Below are 24961 nucleotides of genomic sequence, written 5' to 3' on the forward strand. Positions count from 1 at the left end.
TCCACAAAGCCCTCTTTAGTTTGTACAGGCATATAACATCAGTGTTAATATAAATAGACTCACTTAGAATATTATCGCTAGTTAAATGAAAAGTGGTTACAAGTGCATATTGGCTTTGTTAGGCTCTGCATGTCTCACCCGATAGGAACCAACTGTCTATTTCTAATATGCCAGTTACAGGGCTTACCTGCTGACACAGTTAAACTACTGTGAATTCAGTCCATCTCCAGAAGTGATCCATGATAATCGCACCCAGTCATGATCACAATCCAAATGAGATGGAGGGAGGCGGATGAAAAAGAAGCTGTGTCATCCGAGGCTGACAAAACTGAAAACCATAATCTTTAAAACCATCAATTTCCTTTCCGAGGCTTCTCGGGAAATGTTTTGCAAACAGAAGGAGTACCACAACCTGAAGGCTACACTTTCTCACCATGTATATCTATTTCTTAAATAGTTTGAAAATAAACTTTGCCGATTCATTCCCATGCCGCTGAACGCCTACGTTCTCCCAAAATAGCCCCGTTTTTCAAAGAGGGTTCGGATCAACAAAGTTCTATTGATTTTGAAAGTATTTGTGTATGCAAAACACTCAAAATGAGCAAAGGGGAATACCAATCAGTTTGAGGATCCATGTTACTTCTCTGGCGTAGGAGAGTCAGATCGATGGCTGCGAACACCTTTTGTTCCACTGTCTGATCAACAATGTAATGTGATGATCCTGTAAGTTAGTGAAGTGGAGTAACCCGAGGCTGTGCATGGTACAAATGCTGCATGTTTATTTATTAAAACAAAAAATTCATTGCATACAGTGCTACCCTGCTGGGCTTTAGACTATGATTTACATGGGAAAAATAGATGAAGGAGGCAGCGAGAGACAAAAGAGATTTACAAACATATCATGCAAAGAAGCAAAACGTCCCTGTACGTGAATTCTTAAATGTTTTACAGTATTGCATTTTCAGTTGATATAATGTAAACCCTGATTCAGGGATTGCATTTGTTCATCCCAGAAATGTCTTTTATCATTTTACATGACACAAAAATACACAAAACATAAAAAACTAATCAACTAAAGTCAAAATCTGCTTATACAATCAACAATGTACAAATAAATCTAAATGTGACATTAAAAAGTATAACAATACGCCAATATTTAAAAACAAAATTCCTCATCCAAACATAAACAAAAGGAGTTCCTAACAGAGGTGGGACCAAGTCATTGGTTTGCAAGTCACAAGGAAGTCTCAAGTCTTTGTGCTCAAGACATGACGAGACAAGTGAAGTCACAAGTCCTAAACTTTGAGTTTCGAGTCCTCAAAAAGTTGAATGCCCTCTTCACCAAACTTAACACCATTTTAACAACAGAATTTAAAAATCACTTTTTTTTTTTTTTTTTTTAAATATTTGTACTTGTTAAAACAAGTTTGTTTGAAGTTGTTACGTCCAATGGAGCTAAGTTACATGACGTTGTTGTTGTGGAATAAAGAGACTCAACACATAGGATAGGATTGAGGGTTTACCCGGGAGAAAGTCAAAGAACTGATACATCATGACAATTTATAGTGCCTCACAAACAAGCAGTATCAGCTGACACACCTACAAGCTTTCCAATACACATTAAAAGGTGTTTCCTGTCACTTAGGCTGCTTTCAGACCTAGAGTTGTCTTGCTTTGGTCTGAATCAGGGACTTATTTTGTCACAAAGCTGCATTATTGCCTTGGTTGGTTCGTGTTCTCACGGCAGCATTTATATGAGGACCAGATAAAATGAACTGCAAGAGAAAGCTGCTCTTGATTGGTCAGAATTTCCATGTGGGAAAAATCCAGGAAGACGTTGAAGAAGAGTACACTTGCAAGATAAATGTGACACTTTCTAATGTCACAATGGAGGGACAACTACGCAGGTTGATTTTAGCGCTGCTCATCGTGGACTATATTGCTGTCATTGTTCATTTTAGTCAAACCATACAGTTTGAAAACGAGGCGCGGCTCCAACTAGAAAACAATGTTTTGATGCATTGGATGTGCTGAATGTGCATATTAAGGCAGTACAGGAGGAGGTGCACATTAATAATCCTCCAGGACTGTAACATGCTCATGTTTAACCCAAACAATGTGTCATGTGACTGCAGTTGGTTCAGATCCAGGTCGGAACATGTTCTCACCACAAATGAACCGCACCAGAGTTCGTTTGTAACCGGACCGAGACCACCTCTTCAAGAAGGTCTCAGTCTGGTTGTTTTGAGTGTGATTGCTGTGTTCACACCTGCTCAAACAAACCGCACTTTGTGGGCAAACAAACTTGAGTTGGATTGAACCGAACCAAACATTGCAGGTGTGAAAGCACCCTTAAGCTGTTGTTTCCTGCTATTCCAATAATGATTGAGGAAATCAAGGGAAATTAATTGATGTGTGGCACACTTATACTTTATATTTTTAATCTTTGGTCTTGGGGAAAGGTATCAGTTATTTTCCAAGCCAAAACCTTAAGTCCAATTGAAGTCATGAGTCGCTGGTGTTAAAGTCCAAGTCAAGCTGCAAATCTTTTCAGATTTTGTGAAATCTGAAACTGTCAAATTTTTGCCTCAAGTCTGACTTGAGTCCACACCTCTGATTCCTAATAAGAAAACCTGCCTCATAAACGAACATTTTTTTGACATATTTTTTCATATTGATCAGCTTTTATTCCATTACATTGTCATCGCTGTAAACATTACTGCAACCACTGCTGCAAACTCCATAAATACAGCACACACAAATATATGTTTCACTTTTAATCATATAAATCTGTATATGTTCCTGTTTCTATTAATATTAATGTACATATTTTCCTTGTAGTAAAAAATTAGTCTCCATTTCCAGCTATGAAGAAGTCCAAAGTTATAAGGACAGCAGTTTGATATCAGTCATACATATTTGTCAAGAGTAAACCCTCCCCCCAAAGTGCTTCGTAATGTCAACATGCGCTGTGAGAAATTGGTCTCAGATATGTTTTTTCTACGAGTGCATTCCCAAGGACGGAGTAAAACCACCCATTATAATAAGGTCATCAATTCTGAATGAACACGCTTTGTAATCAATGGGAGAATAAGGAACGCTTACTGCAAGGTTACTGCCCTTGGGATAACAAGAGCACAGATGTTTTTCAAAAAGTAAGTCTCTTGGGCAAATGCCTAATTAAAGTGAAATAGGGGTTAAGAAAGATTCTGCTGTACTATAAAACCAATACAACAGAAGAAAAGTCATTCTCTCCCCTGATGCTATTATTCCACACTCTGCTGGGAGGCATTCGGTGAAGTAATTAACTTCGCTGACATGTTGTGAATTCTCGCTTCTCCGACTGAATGCTGGATGTGCAGATGGACTGATTGAAAAACTTCCATTTAGGTTTCAATCTTTAAATTATCCACGTCCTACCATATTTCTATGGTAATATTGCTGATAATCACACTAATTTTACACTTGGCAGGAGATAATAGTCACGGCTTATCCTCAGCAACAAGCGCTAATTGCCATCCTCATTCTTTCCGTCATGCAAAATAAAATACCTGCTCAAGTCCACTCGAAGATGGAAAAACACAAAAATAATTATGTCTGCAAGGTTAAATGAAACATACACGCCTTCATCACAGCGGAACACGATATGAAAATGTCACTGTTGTGCAGCTGGAAACTGGTCATGTGTGCTTTTCATTTACAATTTTCTTGTCGTTGTGACGCTGCAAGATGTTTGATTCCACGTATCCTCAATTATGTCTTTTTGTTATTTCGCTTGCTGAGAAATAAAGTGAAAAACATCATTTCCAATACACTGAATTGCTTTTTTTATCCAACTAACAGTTCAAATCCAAATCTACAATATAAAACAAAGAAAATTAGCAAATCCTAATATTTGAGGAGTTGAAACAAGTGAATGTTTGCCTCTGCTGCTTGTTAAACAGCTTAACTGACTCATAATTGCAATTTCTGTCACTTAACCTTCTGTTGATGAATTTTCGTCACCGCACTGGTTGGCATGAGTGATGATTAAACGAGTGTGGGTTTCAGGGGGGGAAACATTTCTGGGTTTTAACTTCAAAATGCATGAGAGTTGTAAACTCATCTAACTTGCATGTCACACTAAAAGTTTCCACTGAAGAGAAAAGTACAGATTGTCAACTTTTAATTGAGCGCGTGCTTTGGCCTCCAGGTAAAACGAGCGTGTTCAGTTTCTGTCAGTGATCGTGCTTTGAGGTGTGCGTGAGCAAATTACTGAAGATAATGGGCCGACTTTACATTCCAGGAGAGTTTGACTTAGAGATGACTTGTGAACTTTTCTTTGATTTATAGTCCTTCAGATTCTTATGAAATCAAACCCCTTTTTGAGAGTATTTAGAATCAGCCACTGAATATTTCTACATTCTGTCATTACCTCTCTGATTAACAGGCTTTCAATGTTAGTGGCGGGGTCCGCCATACAAATTGCCTTCACAAGCTTCAGTTCATAATCCACTGTTACTGTTCCTTATTTTATCTCATTGATAACAGCCTCACTGTTTACTGTTCACTCCTGGCTTTACTGTCAAGCAGTTAATGCTATGTTTTTGTGTTATTAATAATGTATCTCTAATACAAGGCATCGGCCATTTTCAACTTTTTTTAACAGCAGATTTGTAGCTTTCCTTGCTAAAATTATGTTATTTTGTCATGTTGCACTGTAAACAGACACAGCAGCTGCCCTTGTGTTGTATTTCTGACACAGTAGCTGCCCAGAGAGTGTTATGCTGTGTTCACACTACAGGCGACAACGCAACAGCCTGACCTGCTTCATTACCACCAAGTGTTTCTCAGAAGCTCGTTAACGTAGTTATGTCATCGCAGGCTTGTGTGTGTCTGTTGCTTGCCATAAAGCACCTTGACTAAATGTCATCTAAAGTTTGTTTGTGGTCAAAGCTTTTGATCAATTTCTGAGCCTCATTTTGACACATTTTGCCGCTCCATTACATCACTGTGTGCATCGCAATGCACATACAGTAAAGCTAACATAGCCTCAGCTAACTCGGCTAAATAACACAGAACCCCAGCTAGAAACAAAAACATGATTGGTCAACTAATTGATTATATGCCATTCGATATATGCATGCAAATACATCTTGCCTGTAGATTCCGTGGACCATGCGCTGCGATTTGTCACTGATTCATACACATATACATCATTGCAGTTTGTACGAGAAAGATGGTTTGTCTTCTCCATACAACTGTAGAATGGGACACTGGTAAACCTTTATAAATCCATATTACATGATCTGCCTCCTTATTTATGTTTTCTACTAACTCCTGAAACTATCGGTAGCTGCAACCCTCAGTCATGTGGACAACTCATGTATAGTAAAACTTCAATAAAATGCCTAGTCCTGATTAAACGCCCAGTCCTTTTTACTAACCCAGTGTGGCTACACATTTTGACAAATAAAGGCCTGGTATGATTACCAAGCAGTTCATTTTTCTCTGCATGTAAAAAAACAGGTTGTTGGCTACCCACTGGAGCTAACATTAGTTAGCTGTTAAAAATTGCACGTACAAATATAAATCTATAAACTTTTGTCGATATGGAGATGCTACACATTGTTAGCTTGATTAGATTCTCCACAACACAATCATTCAGTTCATTCTACTGAAGTCATGAGCACCAGAGAAGACAGTGATTCATTGAGATTCAGCGCCATGACGAAAGAACAAGCGACTCCTTTCCTCTGAAGCTGTCATAAAGTCAGAATTTGTGTCCATTCCTCAATTACCCTGTTAGTAATTCATATCGTTATGTCGTTCATAAAGATCCATGGATCAAAGAATGTGTTTTTCATAAAAATGAAAGTTATGAATATTGTTTTAACAGGATGAAGTGGTGTTGTGTCTGTATGCTGGGTGCCGTAAATCTCCCTCTCTGATGTGTTGTTTGTTGGAGCTAGATTAAATGAATGATTCATATTTGATATGTTATTCAAAGCTGAATTCTTAGACAAGTGATATTTATACTGGTTTGAATAAAAAAAATGATAGTGTTTCCCGTTTTTACTGAGCAAAAGTTTTGTTGAAAAGGGATTAAAGGCCTGTCCCATATATAAGCCTGTTGAGTTCAGTGATTTAAGCAAATAATAGTTCGGGCTACTAATTGACGTTTTACAATATATGATTCCCCGAACCCACACTATCTTTGGTGAAAGTGCTTTTGAAGTTTTGGCTCCCTCATCTTGGAGTCACCTTAAACTAGATTCTAGCAGGAGAGATTTTAAAAACAGGCTTGACAACCTTTTGACCACTGAATGCATCTGTCCGGGTACTGCTCATTCAACTGGCTGTTGTAAATTGCATCTGTTTTAAGTCTGTTGGTTGTTTTTATTTATGAATTTTTATGCTGTTTGTTTAAACCAAATTTCCAGTACAGACCTTTTATTTTGAAGTACTGTTTCCTGCTGTAGAGTGAGTGAATAACAGACAGCAAACTAGCTCGACAACATGGCCAATCCCAAGTGTGACGCCGAATGTATTACACAGTGTGGACCTTAAACTAATAGCTAAGGAGAAATCTGGACCTCATGGCTGGACCAGTTAGGAACCACTGGTTTAAACTTTTTGCTGTTGTGCTTTTGGTCTTTTATGTGAAATTCTTCATGCTGCTGTCTTGGTCAGAACTCCCTTGAAACAGAGATTTTGAATCTCATTGAGACTATTGCTGGTTAAATAAAGGTTGAATAAATTGGCATCATTCAAATGCTGAAACAAGTTAAGACCAGCTCAATTAATATGTAGCGCAATGACCGTGTTATAGGCGTCCACAGCGACAAGTGTCAGGCATCAGTTTGTAGCTTTAACCAGCTCCATTGAAAATGACTTGTAGCCTGATGCTGTCGCTCATAGTGTCAATGCAGCATTAAGGTTATTTCACTGCACATGCTGTTACGACAGTAACCACGAGTGTCATCAAATCAACTAGGACTGGTGTTATAGATAACTCTGAAAGTCAAAGTTTCTTTTAAGCATGCTTAACTCATAATGAAACTCCATGGACTACATGGGAAGTCATTTTTCAGAAAATACACCAACTAATTGTCACATCAAACTGTCAGCCCTTGAATTATTTCTGTCAAGGGTCAATGAACAAAAGAAAGATCCCAATCTATATAGCGCATCGTACCTCCGCTCTTATGCACCCTCCCTCTATAAAGGTAATAATCAAGCTGTCATTGTGTCACTTCCTGTATAGAAAGCTAAGAAAAGGACTCCCAGGATGAAATAAACGTCTTCACGGAAAAATATCACTTCAAAAACAACCAATCACGGCTGGGTTGACAGCTACAGATTGTGCTAAGAAGAAAGCTGCACAGCTGATAAATTCACACCATGTACTCGTACTAAAAAACAAAAAATGTTACCTGTCAGTGTGAACTGCTGTTTTGTCGTTTGAATGCCACGAGTGTTTGCCTTTGAAATGAGCTGCTGAAGTGCCCGCGCCCGGGCTGCTCTCATACACACTCATTACTGCTTTCTTTGTTTGCTCTCAGCAAAACTCTACCCCACAGCCACAGACAACAAGAAATATGTGTTTGTCCCACCCCATAATCGCTGATGTCAAAGTGATATAAAAGTCTAAACAAATGGAGTTGCGGAGGATTAAAAAAGATGACTATGACATTACCTCCGATCATTTTCTTGAGATGGGGGTTGTCTGGTGCTGCCGTACTAATACCATTAGTTTAATTGGAAGCTGGTTCAGATGTAAGACAAGTATTTTATCAGTCAATGAAGTCAGCTGCCCACTCAGTGTCAAAAGAGCAGAATCAAGCTGTATATCTGTGCGCCATCACAGATTGCCTCTGGTTTAGGTTGTGTAAAAGGAGCAGAGTGAGGAGAGAGAAGCTGCTGTTGCCAAGAAAAACCTGCTAACTATTTTTAAAGCTCTAACAATCACTAAATGTCTGCAGGTGTTACTTTAGATCTAATAAATCCAATGAAACAATAACTTTATTAATTACTACTTCCTATGATGCTGACATTAAAGTTTGTCAAAGGACGTGTTGATTTAAGTTTAATATTTGGGCATCCATATTAGGGTTGAGCCACAGTATATGTGATTTTATATCACTTTAATAGTTTATATATCATGATACAGTAGTTGATTGTTCTGTAAACTCAATTAAGAAATGATTTGGTGGTTATTTCCATTTTGCATGTTTTTGTATTCACAGCTTCACTCTCCTCCTTCATATCTGCCCTCAACATGTTACCTTGTGAGGCAGCTGGATTCGCAAGATCACAAAATAATCACGAGATCACCCAAGAATCGCAAGATCACGTAGGGAATTGCAAAATCATGCAAGACTCTAACCCAGATTTGCTACATAACCTGCCCTGAATGTCAGTGTTTCTTCCCCAGGATGGTGAAGGCATGACCCACCCTATAGAGTGTGCCAGTAAACCCGGAACTCCGTTAGCGCTTTTAGCACTTCCGGTTCTCTCGTCTAAAAGTCAATACGTTTTTGAATGGGATTTTGGTAAAATGCCTCAAATAAGGTCTGTGGTTAACAAAAGCTTAAGCGAGTTTCAGGTTTTGTTCTACGACATAAAACACGTCAGTAAATACCCTACTTGTGAATTTTGAAGCTTTTACGTGTCGTAAAAAAGGCGGTTGCTAACAACTTGCTCAATACGACTACAAACCCTGTCGGGGACATTAAACGTCATCACCCCCGAACAGGCGAGAGTGCTGGCAGTCCGCCATTACAGCTTCTTATTTAGCTTAAACAGTCCGATTTCCCCATTATACAATGTTTTTAAAATAAAGTGGCCGAAATTAGTTGAAAGCTTAGTGGCGGTGACGTCAAGAGTCATGCGACCGTGGAGTAGTCATGTAGTCCGTTAAAGCCTAACGTTAGCTTTTTACTTCTGGCGATCGCATTTAAGCTTCAAATGCGGTATGAAAGGTGTTCATATGTGAAGATTATCTCGCTGAACAAAACCTGTAAGTATCATAAACTTGTGTTAGCCACAGAGCTTATTTTCTGACATAATCCAAAACGCAATGCAAAAATTACATTCACTTTCTCTTCCGGGAACCAGCGCAATGCTAAACTTCCGGGTTTTGATGTCAGCCCTGGCACACTCTATTCTCCCTCTGATTAGGTAGTACTTGTTGCGTCCATTGGTGGGACTGGGTAATGGTCAATACCATTAAGTATCGACTGAATAACCCAGAACCAAATAGTATCAAAACTTTTCCAGTCAATCGATACCAACATCCAATCTTATTTGTATCCAGATCATGAAAAAAAAGACTTTTACAATGGTGTTGCTCACAGCCAATCACTGCAGGCGGTCTTCAATTTAATGTAATGTGTGATTGGCCCACCACAGCAGCAGTCTGTGTTGTGGCGAAGTCAAGCGTGATGTATTTGAGGGAGATGGCAGACATGCTACAAAACTCTGGCATCTGATGGCATTTACGCAACTCAATGTTTCCATTCACATGATGGAAATTAAATGATGTACAAAACCAGGGTATTGAATTAAGTATTGGTATCACTTTAAGGGAACTGGTGTTGGTACTGGTATCGTAACTTTTGAAATGACATCCAGCCCTATTCCTTGGTTGGACTGGGCATGTTTAGAGAGACTGATTAGGGTTAGGGTAAGAATATAAGGATAACCCAAACCAGAGACAGGCAGACATGGGTGAGTTATGCCTTCACCATCCTAGGGTGAATTTCTATCGTCACACGGGTCGTATCCCCCAACCCTAATTCCCATCTATGTACATCAATACCATGATGTAATGCAACATAATCACTAAAAACTATACAATAACCTCATTATTTTAATATAAAGGGAAACTGCTGGAATTTGAGAAAGTCATCATATACGATAGACTTCAGATTCCACCAAAATTAGCCTAGAATCCTTTCCCTGTTGCCAGTACACTAGAGCTGTGTGTGTCTTTTTGTTTTCTTTTTTTTACTGGTGTTTCATGCCCAATGTCCCAAACAGGCTGGAAAACAGGTCAGTCAATAGTCAAGCAGCATGGAGGCCTGTGAAAAGGATTCGTGGTTACTTCTTCGTTTTAAGTCTCTCTCTCAAACTCATTGCTGACAACACATTCTCACTCCGACCTCGTCACATATCGACGTTTGGTCATGGACTTTTAGCATCCAGACACGACGTGCAAGGTACCCTGTGTGTTGGTTGTTGACGTTCTGGGACACCAAGTCAAGTTCTGCCTGTTACATGCATTGTCTTCTTTCAAAATATACTTCCGTTTTCACCTTCAGCAACATACGCACATGGTTGGGTTTAGGAAAAAAGAACATGGTTTGGCTTTAGAATCTTACGGGATGCAAACACCACTCTCCCTGGTGAAAGTTGGTATTTGTTGGACCCATCCTGCTCAGCCCAGTCGGACTTGCACTGCCAAAACTTTCATTCTTGTCCCGTCACGTTTCCCCCTGACGCCGCCAGGCACCGTCAAACTATAACGGCAACCAGCCACGAATCATGCCAACGTCAAAGGTTGGCTTTTTCATCTGTGTCTAATGCCACAAGTCACTCCCAAGCGCTGGATTTTGACGACTTAAGAGTGAGACGGGTTGTTGCTGACTAAATTTGGATCAATGTTCGAGTGCTGCTAGGGCTGAGATTATGATGGTAGATGGTATAGTTAGTTGTTCAGTCGATAACTACAAGTGACAACGGCGGAGTCATTTGAGCCGGGTGTGATGCCAATTGTAACCCTTCCCATTCAATACAAAAGCCAGATGTTAGTGGCTATTGTGGGTTTTCTGTCCAGTGGGAAAGGAGCTCTACTTTGTCATGGCAAAAGCTGTCTTTATGCATAATCTGCTGGGAAAAATCACTTGTATTAACATTGTATGCCAACATGAGTGTGTGAACGTTTAACAGCTTCCTACTGGGAGCAATGGGACCTCACATGAACACACTATTTGCTGTCCAAGTTACAAAAGTTTTGGTTATTTCACATGAGAGATCTCTGTTTTCCTTTCTATCCCCTGTTTGCTTTCCTCACTAGTTTGAAATGGTCTTGGCTGGGATGGAAAACTACTTCTGCACACAAATCAGGATTAAGTAGCATTTGAAACAGAATCTGATGACACTCGGTGGGTTGTTTTAGTCAAGGTCAGTCTTAGAGGTTTCTTTTTTAGTCATGAATATTTCAAGGCATTGGGAAATACAACAGATTTTAAGTTTTCAGAGGCTTTGAAAACATTTGAGATTATCAATGTATTATTTTTTTAATGTGTGAAAATCCAATTTATAAAAGTAATAATACAAAAAAAGCAGGTGAGACTTGGAATATTACAATACCATTTGCTGCTAAAACTTTCTGATCTTTAACAGTTGGAGTTTTTTTAATCACATAGAAGGACTCACACTCAGCAGCTTATTTGCATTTCACTCCAGCAAACACCCTCGTCTTGCAGCGGAAAAGACAACTTTTGATTGTTCTGGGAGGGTAGAATCAGTTCAAACTGGTCTGCTGCAGTCAAAATAAATCTGGGTATTTTTCCAGTGAAAATTGGTAGAAGTGGTAGATTTTTAAAAAAAGACATTGTAAGTGTGTCATTTTTTTCTAGAAATAAGAACTTGCCGTCTAGTGTGCTATCACCACCGACTGATTTAAATACAGATAAGCCAGTCTGGGAAACTTTAACATTTTGCTGACATTCACTTGCATAAAGACTCAAGTTACTCACTAATTGTTGTTTCAGACCTTACCAAGCTAACATAAACAGCGTATGGTTACACTTTTCAATTTGTATATGACATTTATTTTCATAAGACCTTGATTGGTTTCTAGCTTCGAGAGTCACTTCCTGGCATTTGCAAATAATTCATTCGCTGCTTAATGGCCATAATAAAAGACTGCTTGCTTTAAAGCTAATCCTCCTAAGTACACACAATAACTGAAAAAGGTAGCAGTATAACAATCAGGTTTATGAGCCCTCGCTGTTGTCCATGACTCTCTGTGGACAGGTTTCCTTTGTGATGTTGTATTATAAACAACGGTTTATCCAAATAATACGTACATTTCCTGCTAGAACGTTTATAGCCGTTCCCTCAGGTTTTAGCAGTGAATGGCAGAATCATGTCTTTAAAGCTCTTTAATCCAGTATATTTAAAAATATTTTAACATACTTTTCCTTGTTTGCTGCACTGGAACCACAATATTTAGATTCAATTTCAAAAACGTAGGCAAAAAAGTAGTGCTGACTACAAATCCCCAGAGCAGCACGTAGGGTTTGAGGTACATTATGTGTACACCAGGAAAAGGAAATGTTCTACAGAAGTGAAACATTGATTTGCAGTAAATGTAGCCTCTATGAGTGAATTTCAATTATAGGATGGATACACCACAATGTTCTGGTACACTGTGGAGCTCTGAGTTAATTATTTGGTTGACTAATGTGAAGGCCTAGAGCTAGTGCAGCAAGCGAAACCCAATTTCCCTCCATTGTTCATGAAGAAAAGAGAGCATGAGGCATAAGCATGTTGCTCTCAGCAGGGTTAGGATCAGAGGTGGCAGGTTAGTGCCAGGAACGTAGCTGGTTTGAGCCCCCAGAGCTAACAGGAACAATCTTAATTTACACTGGTAAGCGAGGCTGAGCGAGATCAGTGGTGTCCAATTTTCAGGATATGCCACATAAAAGATCTGACGTTGGATGTAATGGACTGTGCTCCACTGTTTGGACTTACAACAGATGAAACTCTGCACATGCGAGTGCCCAGTCGCACCAGTAAGTGGCTAAGCAAAATTAATTTGTGCTCCCTTCCCACAAAGAGAGTCAATATTTCTCAGTGAATGTGCTCTCATGTGGACAGACTGTGTTCAGCGAGCGGGGGAGAGCAGCAGCACGTTCAGTCAACCAATCATCTGCCAGACAGACACGTGAATGAGATGTGAATGTGTGTACCAAACAACCAATCACTGATCTGCACACCTTCTCCTTTTATCTAATATGTTTTAACTTGACTGTTTAGGTTTCGTGTTCTCTCAGCCTTCAGCATGTACATTAGTGACTTTATTCTAGTGTCTGATTCCACAGTCTACACAACAACCTGCATACCAGAGCTGCCCCGTGAAAGTCCATGAGTCATCTTCTGTCGTTGACTCTTTTGTCGACAGCGACAGGTGATTTTGTCTCATACATCGATTTATTTGTGACCGCCTGCCACAATATCAACAATGGCCGCTACATGTTGCCACTTTTTTAACTTCAATTAAACACCCAGTCCCTTCTACTAGTCATGTGTTGCTACACATTTTGACCATTAAACACCTGTCTCAATCAGATGCCTGGTCTGGATGCCAAACAGTTCAGTTTTTTAATAGAAGTTCTTCAGATGTATAAAACTGGGTTGTGTCCAATGTTCATTCCTCGATTATCCTGGAACTTATTAATGTTCCTTTAGTCCATAAGGGTCCTCAGATCAAAAGATTAATCATAGTCGTGAGTATGGTTTTAACAGGATAAAGTGGTGTTGTGTCAGTATGTTAGATGCTGTAATCCTCAAGTGTTGTAACTCACTCTCTGTCTGATGCGCTGTCTGTTGGAGCTAGATCAAATGAATGATTCATAATTGATATACTATCTGAAGCCTAATTTTTGAACAAGTAATATTCATACTCGATAAATAAACAACTTGATTGTATTTCACAATCTTTGCTGAGCAATATTTTATTTTATTAAGCTGTTGATTATAGTGATTTAAGCAAATAATAACAGCCTCGGGCCATTAATTGAAGTTTTACAGTATATAAAACAAGAAAAATCTTATTTCATTGTAGAGCTGTACGCAGCGCATCAATTCTCTCAGCCCCTAGTTGCCCCTTTGTCTCTCTCACGCCAAAGGGTTTTAGTTCACTGTCATGGGAGAGTGTGTAAAGCTGCCAATATTTGAACATAAGAAGCTGCAATAAGAGTATTTTGGGGTACTTTTATAGTACTTTTCTATGAAAAATGACTCAAACCGATATGTCGACTACTAAAATAGTCACCGATTATTTTAATAGTTGATTAGTCATCAATTAGTCGACTAATCATTGCAGCCCTAATGATGATGAGATGATAGCAACTTGAAAACTATTAGCCAATGATAAGGCTAGTTAGAGTGAGTTAAGTTGAGCTTGACTTCTTTTTTTACTTCTTCTTTTTACATCTCATAAATATTTAAAAACTTACATAATGAGGTCACGAATATGCAAATTAGTACATGACCACAATCTACCAATGTCTAGGGACTTTTCAAGCACTCTTTTGCTAGTTTACATTGAAAATAGTTGGCAAAACTGTATTCAGGCACTTCGATATTAATCTAGCCGGGGAACCCAACAAACGTGCGAGCTCATGGTTTATTTGCTTTTGCCCCCCCTCCGGTTCAGGCAGATTTCCACCGGTTTGAGACGTGCCAAGCCTAGACTCACAAGTCAGTCTTTAGAGACGCTTTGCTTAACTAAAGACTGATGACTTTCTCCCTGATTTTGTGTTTAGATGGGCGGATACAATTTTAGAGTTTAAAAAAACTCCCTACGTTGCAGAACCAATAGTAAATCCGCAGGGCGGTCCTTCGGTGGCTCGCTGAACTCTTGTGCTTGTAAACATAGTCCGACTAGAAACACGTGCAGCGGTACAAAATGGCTCAAGTCGCTGTAAGTCCTTCATTTCCACAATCTTGTGGACTGAGCACACGTTTGATAAAACGGAGTTAAATCTCTCGGCATCCATTTTCAAGCTCTCTGTGTGTTTGTGTCCTTGCGGACGAGAAAAGGGGGAGCGCACATTTCCGGGAGGGCGTGTCCTTTTCAAAAATGCAAGAGGCGTTGCTTTGTTGCCGGCCGTTTTCGCCGGTGTGTTAAACACACTTTAGAAAGGAGTGTCCCCAGACTATCAGAAGGCGGAGATCTCTGATTGTCTGGTGGCGAGACTATGCCAGGCCAATCACAACTGTCTATCTAATATAGGGTGGGTGAGATACAATGGCTGACAATTTGCAGAGCCTTGGTGCATTACATAAAATATGTGATGGCGTCATATTTGGCATGCATACCCTTGTGGAGACTGATGGCAAGCACAAACCTAGCCTAGTTAACAGGAGTGCCCTTGAGGCATTTTGAAAACAACCAAGATGGCTGCAGCTGCTGTGGAGCATTCGGTTGAAGTACTAATTTCATATTCTTTTTTTTAAAGATATTTCTTTGGGCTTTGGCCTTTACTTGATGGGACAGCTATGGTGTGAAAGGGGGAAGAGAGAGGGGGATGACATGCAGCAAAGGGCCTCGGGCCAGAACTGAACCTGCAGCCGCTACTGCAAGGACACAGCCCCTGCACATGGGGTGCCCGCTCCACCAGGTGAGCACGTTCACATATACAAGTTCTTTGCTACATTACCGATCACCCCTGCATGCTGTAGTCTGTTTGCATTTGTCTGACGCTCAGCACTATGTCACGTTTTGTTGCTTTGATTGGTCGTAGGTCTATTGAATTGCGCCCAGAGGCATTTCCATCTGCAGCAGGTGACAACGCCCTTTTGACGTCGAAAAGTGAACAGAAAAGTTCCAGAAACATTTGTGAAATGGTCTGGTGATGCCGATTATAGAAAATGAATGAATGAATAAAACTTTGTTGTTATGAAATACTCATGTGACTGACCACTCAAATAATAAAAGATTGTTTTGTTAATTTTTGATTTGATTGTAACTCTTAATTTGGACAACAGCATTTTGTGCACTGACAGCATCACTACAAAATTCCTTTGTAAGTCGATAAGCAATAATGTTGAATTGTTGCCCAGCGCTGCGAGGATGTGCTCAGTACCTGCTGTTGATGCGCCCTCAAACAAAGCATTTAACCACTCAACTGGTGCCACTTATCAGTGCCTCTGTCAGCTCCCAAGTGTCAATGTGAACAACTGACTGAGTAAAAAGCAGGTGCTGCTGTGAGGAAAAAACAGTCATCACTCAGTGAATTGATCCTCGCTAAATTAAAGTCAAAAGGAAAAAAAAAAAGTAAAAGCTGACTTGCATTTATGTCCGTAAAAAAATAAACAAGGACAAACCCTACAAGTTGTCTTGACCCTCTTCAATTATCAAGCTTAATTAGAGGTCTTGCTTCGCTGAACAAGGAGACGGCCTGGAGAGGAAAGTAAGGCTTTTATCCACACTGCGTAGGTTTTTAGATTCCAAAAATTCACAGTATTTTACGGGTATAAAAGCTGATAATGATCTCTGTTGGGAAATTAAACTTTTAGAAACAGTGTTACACTAAAGCAGAACAGTAACAATGCAGCAGAAAAGCATTTCAAATTCTATTTATCTTCCTTACTTATTGGCATTTCATAAACACCTCTTATTAAACTCAAAGGTGATGGATGATATCTAAAAACTTAATCATCCCCAGCCTAAACCAGTCACTTGATGATGACTGAGATCGTTTTGTCCCTTGTGTAGCCACTGAGTCATCCCTGGATGATGAATGCATATCAAACCACACACAGAGAACGTGGTGAATCCATCAGCACAGTGAAAAGCTTTGATATCGGCAGATTGGCAGACTTTCTCAAAAGAAAATGCCAAGAGCGTGATGGCGATGGGTCACAAAGCAAAACAAACTTTTAAAGCTCTGCATAAGGGTAAAGGTGATTTTGTGTCTTTATTATTTTCACTGAGACCTGGATTGTTGAAAACCATTATTTTCCAAGTGAAGCTGAACAAACAGTCCAAGCAGAATACCTCCCTAAAAGCGATTCTGTACTTAAAGGACGTTTTTTTTTTTGTCAGTAAAAGGGAATAAGATCGATCAGACAAAGGCTCACTTTCTGCCACATGCACTTTTTGCCACCTTGTGATGTGAGTCAATAAGTGAAAGGACACACCAGGTGAGATGAGCCGAAGGCTGGCGCTGTCAGAACAGCACGGTGTCTGGTTCTGGCTCAGCAGAGCAGCTGCTTTGATGCCCCAGGAGCAGAGAGAGCTGAGGGCAATTTTTCTGTGCCTTAGTGGAGCACTGCATTGTGGGAAGACTACAGCACGGCGCAGACTTCAGTAGATTCGACGGAGGAAGCAGACCTGTGGGTAAAAAGAAGCTGGAATTATCCTTGAGTTTCCTGATATCTTAACACAGACGTTATTTTAATAAATGTCTGCAGCCTGTTGGTTTCATCGCCTCCACCCTGAACTCCCACAGATATGAAACACTCACGGGTTAAGGGTTGGATATTAAATACTGGCTTGTGAGTGCAAATGTAAGTTAGCTTGCAAGGTTAATTCAAAGCAGCCAAAGAGTAACAACATGCCTGACCTTTCTGTTAATTTGTTCTTAACAAATGTCACCTAGATCAGATTAAAATTTGCTAAGTGTTCCAGTAATGGCCTGTTAAATGTTGCGCTCTACCATGCATACCACACTGCGACTGTAAGCCACAGAATTTTAGTTTAAAGGTCTTGTATAAAAAATATAATAAAAAATATGGCAAGATAGTCAAGCCCACTGATTTGAATGTACATTTGAGCAAATAAAGAACACTTCACTGCATAGAAATCAAATCAAATTTAAGAGTGAATAAAGAATATGTATGCTTTATACCATCAGACAAATCAGTTATCAAAAGATGTACATTTACTAGTGTATAATATGTAAGCACTAGGTGCCACTAAAATCATTAGAGAAAGGTCACCAGTCAATCATAGTTGACACATTTTTCACTTGGTATTAACATGCATCTTGGGTGATCACATCATCAGTGGGTAGCTCTAAGTACAGGTGTGAGTGCACCCAATGTCCTCAATGTGCCTTGAGATCCGACCTCTCAGACCACATTCAGAAGTGGTCTCACATTCTTTCAGCGGTGTGTACGCTAACATGTCCTGGGCCATACTGAAGGACCGCCTACTCAGCTGACTGTTGCTGCTGTTACATAGTTTAGACACAGTGTTGAAGATCCGTCTCTGGAGCTGCCCTCCACCTGGTAAATGGTCAGTTAGCTTGCGCCTAGCTAGCATGAGCTAACATAGCAACAGCTGTTAAATGTTCCCGAAAAACTCACACTGACACTGAAACAACTCGATTCTGTCATTAAACCTGTTGGTAACCGTTAAGTAACGTTAGCCGTGTGATGCTAACAGTTTGTCCTGTCTCTCAGCACGTTTACATGACGTTAGAGAAAAGTGATTTATTGTGTAAACCAGACTTTTAAAATACATGTGAACATGGAAGTCCGACTGAAATTGTACGAAACAAATTTCTCAAAGTCAGACTAACACACCCAGATAACGCAAGTGGGATCGAATTACTTCTGCACGAATACAGTCAATCGGACCCAAACTATAGCCTATATGTTCTGCTCATGCTCCACAGTTTCCACCCCAGGCTTTGACCCGGAAGTCAAATAGCATTAAATGTGAAACAGAAGAAGAAGCCAGTAACATGGCGAAATCTACGTCCAGCGCGCATCTCATCTGTACAAAAAGTGAAGCGTACAGCATGTACAAAATTTACAGAGCCATAAAGCTGTCCACCACGGTACCAGTTTGCCGCTAGCTAACTGTAGCTAACTTTGTAAGTTGTTTGATGTGTGAAACACAACAGGTCAACCAGAAAAGATCCAATACTAACAATCTAAAAGGGGGCATTTTGCCACCTATCGTAGCAGAATCAGACAGACTTTGGTCAATAAATCAATTCTCCTCCCGTGTTTTTAAACTGGGACAAGGCCAGTAGTCCAATTAAATGGCCTAGTCGAGCTATAGCCGTAACTCGACTTAAGGGAATAGTGCACCCAAAAATGAAAATTCAGCCATTATCTCCTCACCCATATGCCGAGGGAGGCTCAGGTGAAGTTTTAGAGTCCTCACAACACTTCCGGAGATCCAAGGGGAGAGGGGGTAGCAACACAACTCCACCTAATGGAGGCTTTCGGCGCCCCAGATTCAAACGTCCAAAAACACATAATTGAAACCACAAAATATCTCCATACTGCTCGTCCGTAGTGATCCAAGTGTCCTGAAGCCCTGACATAAAAAGCTGTTTGGAAAAATGTCATTTGAACTCTGTTTTTAGCCTCATTGTAGCCTGTAGCTCTGACTGCTTCTGTGTACACCGCACTCTAGTGTGCGCGCTTGTGCGAGACCGTAAGACATGGGCACCGCCTTCATGTGTGTTCACGTGTTTTTGCTGGTCTCGCACACACACATGATCGCGGAGCACAGAGAAGCAGTTAGAGCTGCAGGCTACAATGAGGCTAAAAACAGAGTTCAAATGACATTTTTCCAAACAACTTTTTATGTCGGGGCTTCAGGACACTTGGATCACTACGGACGAGCAGTATGGAGATATTCTGTTGTTTCAATTATGTGTTTTTGGACGTTTTAATCTGGGGCGCCGTCAGCCCCCATTAGGTGGAGTTGTGTCGCTACCCCTTCTCCCCTGGGATCTCCGCAAGTGTTGTGAGGACTCTAAAACGTCACCTGAGCCTCCATCGGCATATGGGTAAGTAGATAATGGCTGAATTTTCATTTTTGGGTGCACTATCCCTTTAACTTTGCTGACTGTGTGTGTGCAGGTGCGGAGCTCACACTCCTGCAGCAGTGGTCTCCCAGCTGCAGGAAGGTGGAGGGACCGTGGGGCGGCTAGCTAGCCATAGATTGTTTATAATTTTTGTCTGATGATAAACAAAGGGAGAGAGAGAGAAACTGAACAGTGGCTGAGTAAATCAATATGCTGCACACAGCTCTATAATAAGATTTTACCCGTTTTGAATAGTTAATAATAAATCAATGTATGGGAAACACTGCACAGATTCTCACAGTCTGTCTCCTCGAGACAAACTAATAAAGTGGCCCTGCAGTGTTCTTACAGCATGACACGGTAAATCTCCCTCTAGTTGGAAAAAACAATGCATTTGGTCTTTGCAAATAGAAATAATTAACGTGTTAATTTGCATTTAGAGCGTGAAAGTGTTGTCACCTTTGAGATGCATGTGGAGACATATTTAGAGCTGTTCACATTTGATCAGAACACCCAAGACTATACCAGGTGTAAACAGCCTCATTAAGACAACCATTCACACTCACATTCACACCTACAGGCAATTATAGCATCGCCAATCAACCCTAATGTGCATGTCTTTGGATTGTGGGAGGAAACTGGGAGAAACCAAGAAGCACATGCCAACTCCACACAGAAGCCGGCCGCTGGATTAAACCCAGAGCAGCACTTAGACAGACAGTGCTAACCACCGCACAACCGAGGTGCCACTTACACAAGATCCTAAGGGTAAATGACGCTGAATAATGGAAGTAATTACTGATTAGCTATTAGCTAGCCAATTGACGTAGCCACTTTAGCGTAAACGCTGATAGCAGAGTCTGACATTTTTTTTCCCTCCCCAACACACAATGAAGCCTATCTGAAGTGTTTTACTTGAATATAGTTTTATTTCCTAACTTGTTTTTGGAGGGAAGCCATGGTGAACCAGATGAAGAGTAATTGTCTAAAAAGCTGCAATTTCTCCATCTTTAGAAAGACATTATCTCCACTCATGTTCTAATCCAACAGGGAGCTTAGCATCCCTGCAGGTTAAATGTAGAGGATACCGTGCGGATGAACAGAAGTTAACTCCACAACACTTGCCCAACATATTATTTTGCTGCACTGTATATGTGATTCTAAAGACACAAATGCATCTAGTTTTGTGCCAGTATTTACCAAAACATGAGCTAAACATTATCAAGACGAAAATAAAAATCCTCACCAGCATGGTCTCCAGGCTGTGAGCAGAAATCAGCAGCATCCCACTCATAATTCTCATCAACTGAGGCCTTTCTCCTGGAGAGGTCACAAAACATCCTGCTGTACATAAACACAGTTTGAATACTTGATGCAGACACAGAGACACTCAGAACCCCTAATTAACAATACATCAAGAGCATATGTTTGCTGATATTTCTTCTCACATCCTACCGAGAGATTTCACTTCATTAAATGTTTACACGACAGTGATAAATGTTTACCTACAGCACAAAGACACTAAAGAACTCTCCATAACTCTCAGTTATGAATCACTTGATGCTTTATGTAATGGATCAGCGCTTGTTGAGCAACTCTGAGGGATGAATTGTGTTTTGTAGTGTTTTGACATTTCTCAACCTTTTTTGACACCCACTTAATGATGAGCAATTTTAGTTTGTTAGCAAGTTGTCTCAAAAATCTGTTAAAAGTTAACTTCGGGAATGTGGAAGTCACCAGAATCTGAAACATACTGTACTTTTTTTATTTCCTTCTATAGATAATATTGAATTGACCTTGAAGGCGTTATTATGGCCACACAGGATCTTCTAGCACTACATATGTTAGCCCTACATTTTCTTCTCTTAAACCAAATTTCCATCATTCATTATGCCCTTAATACCTTTGGCTTGCTTCCATCATGTGACTGAGCTTGTCCTCTTTGCTCCCCTGGCTCTCCTCTACAGTTTCAGGTGAGCCGGTGAAGGTTGGGGAGAGGTGACACAGCGACAGGCGTCCGTTAGCAGGCTCCATGCTGCCTCGCCCGCTGCTGGCATAACTGCTGTAGCTGCTCCCAAACTCTGGCACTCCCTCATAGCCCCCCGCCTCCACCTCTAATGCCTCTTGGTAATTATCATTGGGTGGTACGCATCTGGAAGCTTCCTTCATGGCCTCCAAGGCACCCTCTGCTTCTTTTACAGCCTCCCTGTAGTCGATTGGCCATTTGGCAGCGCTGGGAAAGACTGACGCCTCTCTTGTTGGCTCGTAGTGGCAAGACATGTCAGCATCTGGTACAGGCCTCTCTGTTCTGCTCCTCAGAGATAAAGCATCCACAGCAGGAGGTGACCGGGAGGCAGCTTGGGTAGCAGAAGGAGAATTTGCAGGAGATTTGGAGATCTTCCTAGTGGGAGAGCTCTGGGGTTCCCAAAACAGAGTGTCTGGGCGACATGAGGACGCAACAGAGCAGTTCTCTTGACTGAGAGAGTCTATCCACGCATCAGGAGTCAGGAAGCTGCTCTCTTTGCGTCTCCGCGAGTCAAGGCTCTGACTTCGCTGCTTAGAGTCCCAGAGTCTAGACCTTTGAGTCACAGCTCTCCGGAGTTCTGGTTCTGGACTTCGCAGAGAAGCTTGAACTGTTATAATATCATCCACAGAGGCAGGACTGCGGCAGTTAAGGCTTGCGCTCCTACTCACGTCTTCATGCTGACCTCTGCGAGTCAGCGAGTGCCCTCGTTGCACATGGGAGGCGATTCTGTGGTGCAGCATGGGCTTTGTAGGCCGCATCACACACACCTCCAACTCTGGCTCATCCACACTCATCTCCACACACACGTCTTCAGCAGTGGGCTCGGGGAATGCAACCTCCGCTTTTGAAGAGTCTGGCACCGAGTCGAGAGCCGAATTAGATCTTTCAGTATATTTACTGCTATGGAAAGACAACGTTGTCAGGCCGCCATGACTAAGATTGTTCTGTCTCCGTGCCTCAGAGCATGAATCATTCGTTTGCATTTCTAAGACTGTGGATTGTGGTGAATTATCATAGCCCTCTGGTGCTGCCTCTACCCTTTCATGTCTCTGGTGCTTTGAGGAGAGATGTGGGAGAGTTAATCTGCCTTTGGAAAAACTGCCTGCCTCCTCAGATAGGAGGGGGGGCTGTTTGGTGAGGGATAGAGCAGGATGATGGTTGCCGAAGTTAAGATAAGAAGGACTTGTGTGTGAAGATGTTCTAGTAAGGGTCGGGGCTGAGATCAGAGTGAGAGGAGAGAAAAGAGGACGGGCATCCCAGTGCTCCGAGGATGAAGGGAACTGCGTCTGTGGAAGACCAAAGCCCTCATTGCCGCCCTGGGGGTATCTATGAGGCAAGGTGCTGCTCTTATATTCCCACATAAGCTCATTAGCACCAGCGTCTCTCTTCACTAAGTCTGAATGCCCATGTTTTATTTCTCTCATGGAGCCTCTTTCCAGCGTGTACCTCTGGAGCTCCCTCTCCAGCTCCTCCCTCTCCTGAGCCAGCCTCAGACAGCGACTTAGGTTTCCCGCCTCCCGCTCATGCTCCATTTGGAGCACCAGGGTGCTGGCGGTTGTAGATGGCTGACCAAGGCTGGATCGGATATGTGGGAGCACTGGAAATGTGGGAGTTATTCCTCTGTCTTGATGAGGAGTGGTGGCCAAACTAGTGTTCGAGCACAGGCTGCTGAAGTCAGGAAAGCCATCGTAGCTTGACTTCTGATCCAAGATATAAGGGCGGAGATGGGGCAGGTCACAAATCTGGTTCGTGGAATTAGCCTCTACTGGTTTGCAAGGTGGGAGATCGACAGAGAGCACGAACGGCGGCTGCGTTCTGTCTCCCCTCTCCGAGTGCAGCGACACAGACCTCCGCACTCTAGCTTGGTCATACCTTCCGCTTTTCTTGCTGTGAACACTCAGCGAGTCACTGTCATATGGTGGGAGTGCAAAGCGCCCATCTGGGCCTCTAGAGATCAACTCAATTGGAGGAGAAATGGGAGAAGAAGTTGTCCTAGTGAGGCGGCCTCTGCTGTAATTGGAGAGGAGCTGCTTCCGCCGATGATGATTCTCAGCGCTAAAGGAGGAACAGTCTGTCTGCGATGAGGAGGAGGTGGTGGTAGAGGAAGTGGTGGGATAGAGGTTGCTGGCTGGAAGTAGGCTTCTCTTCAACACACTGTCTGGACTGCCAGTGCCTGAAGTCTTTCTATGAGAGAGAGAGAAAGAGGAGGTGGAGGGAGGGGTGGAGGAAGAAAATTGTAAGAAAAAACGGAGGTGTAAGAGGGAGAGAAATAGAGACCGAGAAAATAAGATTGAGTGAGAGTGAAAGAGGGGGCGTGAGAGATGTAGACAGAGAGAGACTAAAACAGCAGCAGCAGCAGCACTAGATGAAGATGAGGAAGAAAAATAAGATCTGAAAGACAAAATAACTTAACTGCTGGCATTTTCAACGTTTAGTTTGTGAAGGAAGCAGAGGAAAAGGTCAATGGGAGCCATTATAATGAAATGATAAAGGGGTACTTACATTGATGGGGAGCATTTATAGATGGCAGAGGGGGAATCTGAAAGGGAGGGAGAGGGGCAAGATGGTATCTGACTCATTAGGATACAACCACACTGACCAAGAAGTAAAAACATAATCAACCCTAATAAGAGCCCATTAAAGGGCCCGAGGCACCCAGGCTTGTCCAAAAAGTTAATTACACTTACATTTATCAGCCACTAATGAGAAATTACCCTAATTAGCAAGTAATGTAAATGACATCAATAACTTTTACAACTGAATGGACGAGCGGGGGACAAGAGGAGCGCCAAATCCATGCAGTGGGGTATGATTTATATAATGGATTGAAAGTGCCTTCAATATTTTATTGAATAAATGATGATATTCATGATGCAGTTCATCAAAGTGAGTGTCTCCTGAATCTCTGGAGTGAGGGGCGTTTTACCATCCTTCTTCTGTCTGCGACGCCGGTCCCTCTTGTGGCTGATGATACAGGCGGACCCCAGCAGCAAGACCAGTGCCAAGCACATGAAGCCGACCCCGCCCAGCACGCCGGCCAGTAATGGCTCCGGGACGTACTCCAGGAGTCGGGATGTGGCCGGGTAGATCTCCATCCCTGTGACATCATTCCATCGGGGATATATATATTAGGAGATAAAAGTAAAAGCAAGCTAAGTGTGACTGTGGTGTCAGCAGCAACCATAAAAACACTGGTGCTTGCCGTAGCAGCAACACACACACTTGATAAACAACCAAGACAATAAAGATAAGTTCAAAATGGAGGTATAACTCTTCTCCTTTTTCCTTTCTCCTTTTTCTTGTCTTTTCATTCATTCACTTTTGTTTTTTTTGATTTGTTGATATAAAGATCCAGAACTTTTACTATGGACACAAAAGGCTTATT

General features: G+C 41.5%; 1 protein-coding gene across 3 annotated transcripts in view; it reads right to left on the bottom strand.

Annotated features, from left to right (window-relative positions):
- Positions 1-766: 766 nt before the first annotated feature.
- Positions 767-24961, bottom strand: part of igsf9a (immunoglobulin superfamily, member 9a) — a 117318-nt gene continuing 93123 nt past the window's right edge. Inside the window, exons 17-21 of one of the 3 annotated variants that reach the window (XM_050053156.1) lie at positions 24503-24673; positions 24079-24115; positions 21454-23760; positions 20797-20870; positions 767-17113 (exon numbers count right to left, since the gene is read on the bottom strand). In XM_050053156.1, the coding sequence (XP_049909113.1) occupies positions 16950-17113; positions 20797-20870; positions 21454-23760; positions 24079-24115; positions 24503-24673 (2753 nt within the window). In that variant the 3' untranslated portion in view covers positions 767-16949. Of the gene's footprint in view, positions 17114-20796; positions 20895-21453; positions 23761-24078; positions 24116-24502; positions 24674-24961 lie in introns of all 3 variants that reach the window. The other 2 variants (XM_050053155.1, XM_050053154.1) reach the window with 2 other exon arrangements.

The sequence above is a fragment of the Epinephelus moara genome, chromosome 9 (assembly GCF_006386435.1).
Source record: "Epinephelus moara isolate mb chromosome 9, YSFRI_EMoa_1.0, whole genome shotgun sequence".
NCBI lineage: Eukaryota > Metazoa > Chordata > Actinopteri > Perciformes > Serranidae > Epinephelus > Epinephelus moara.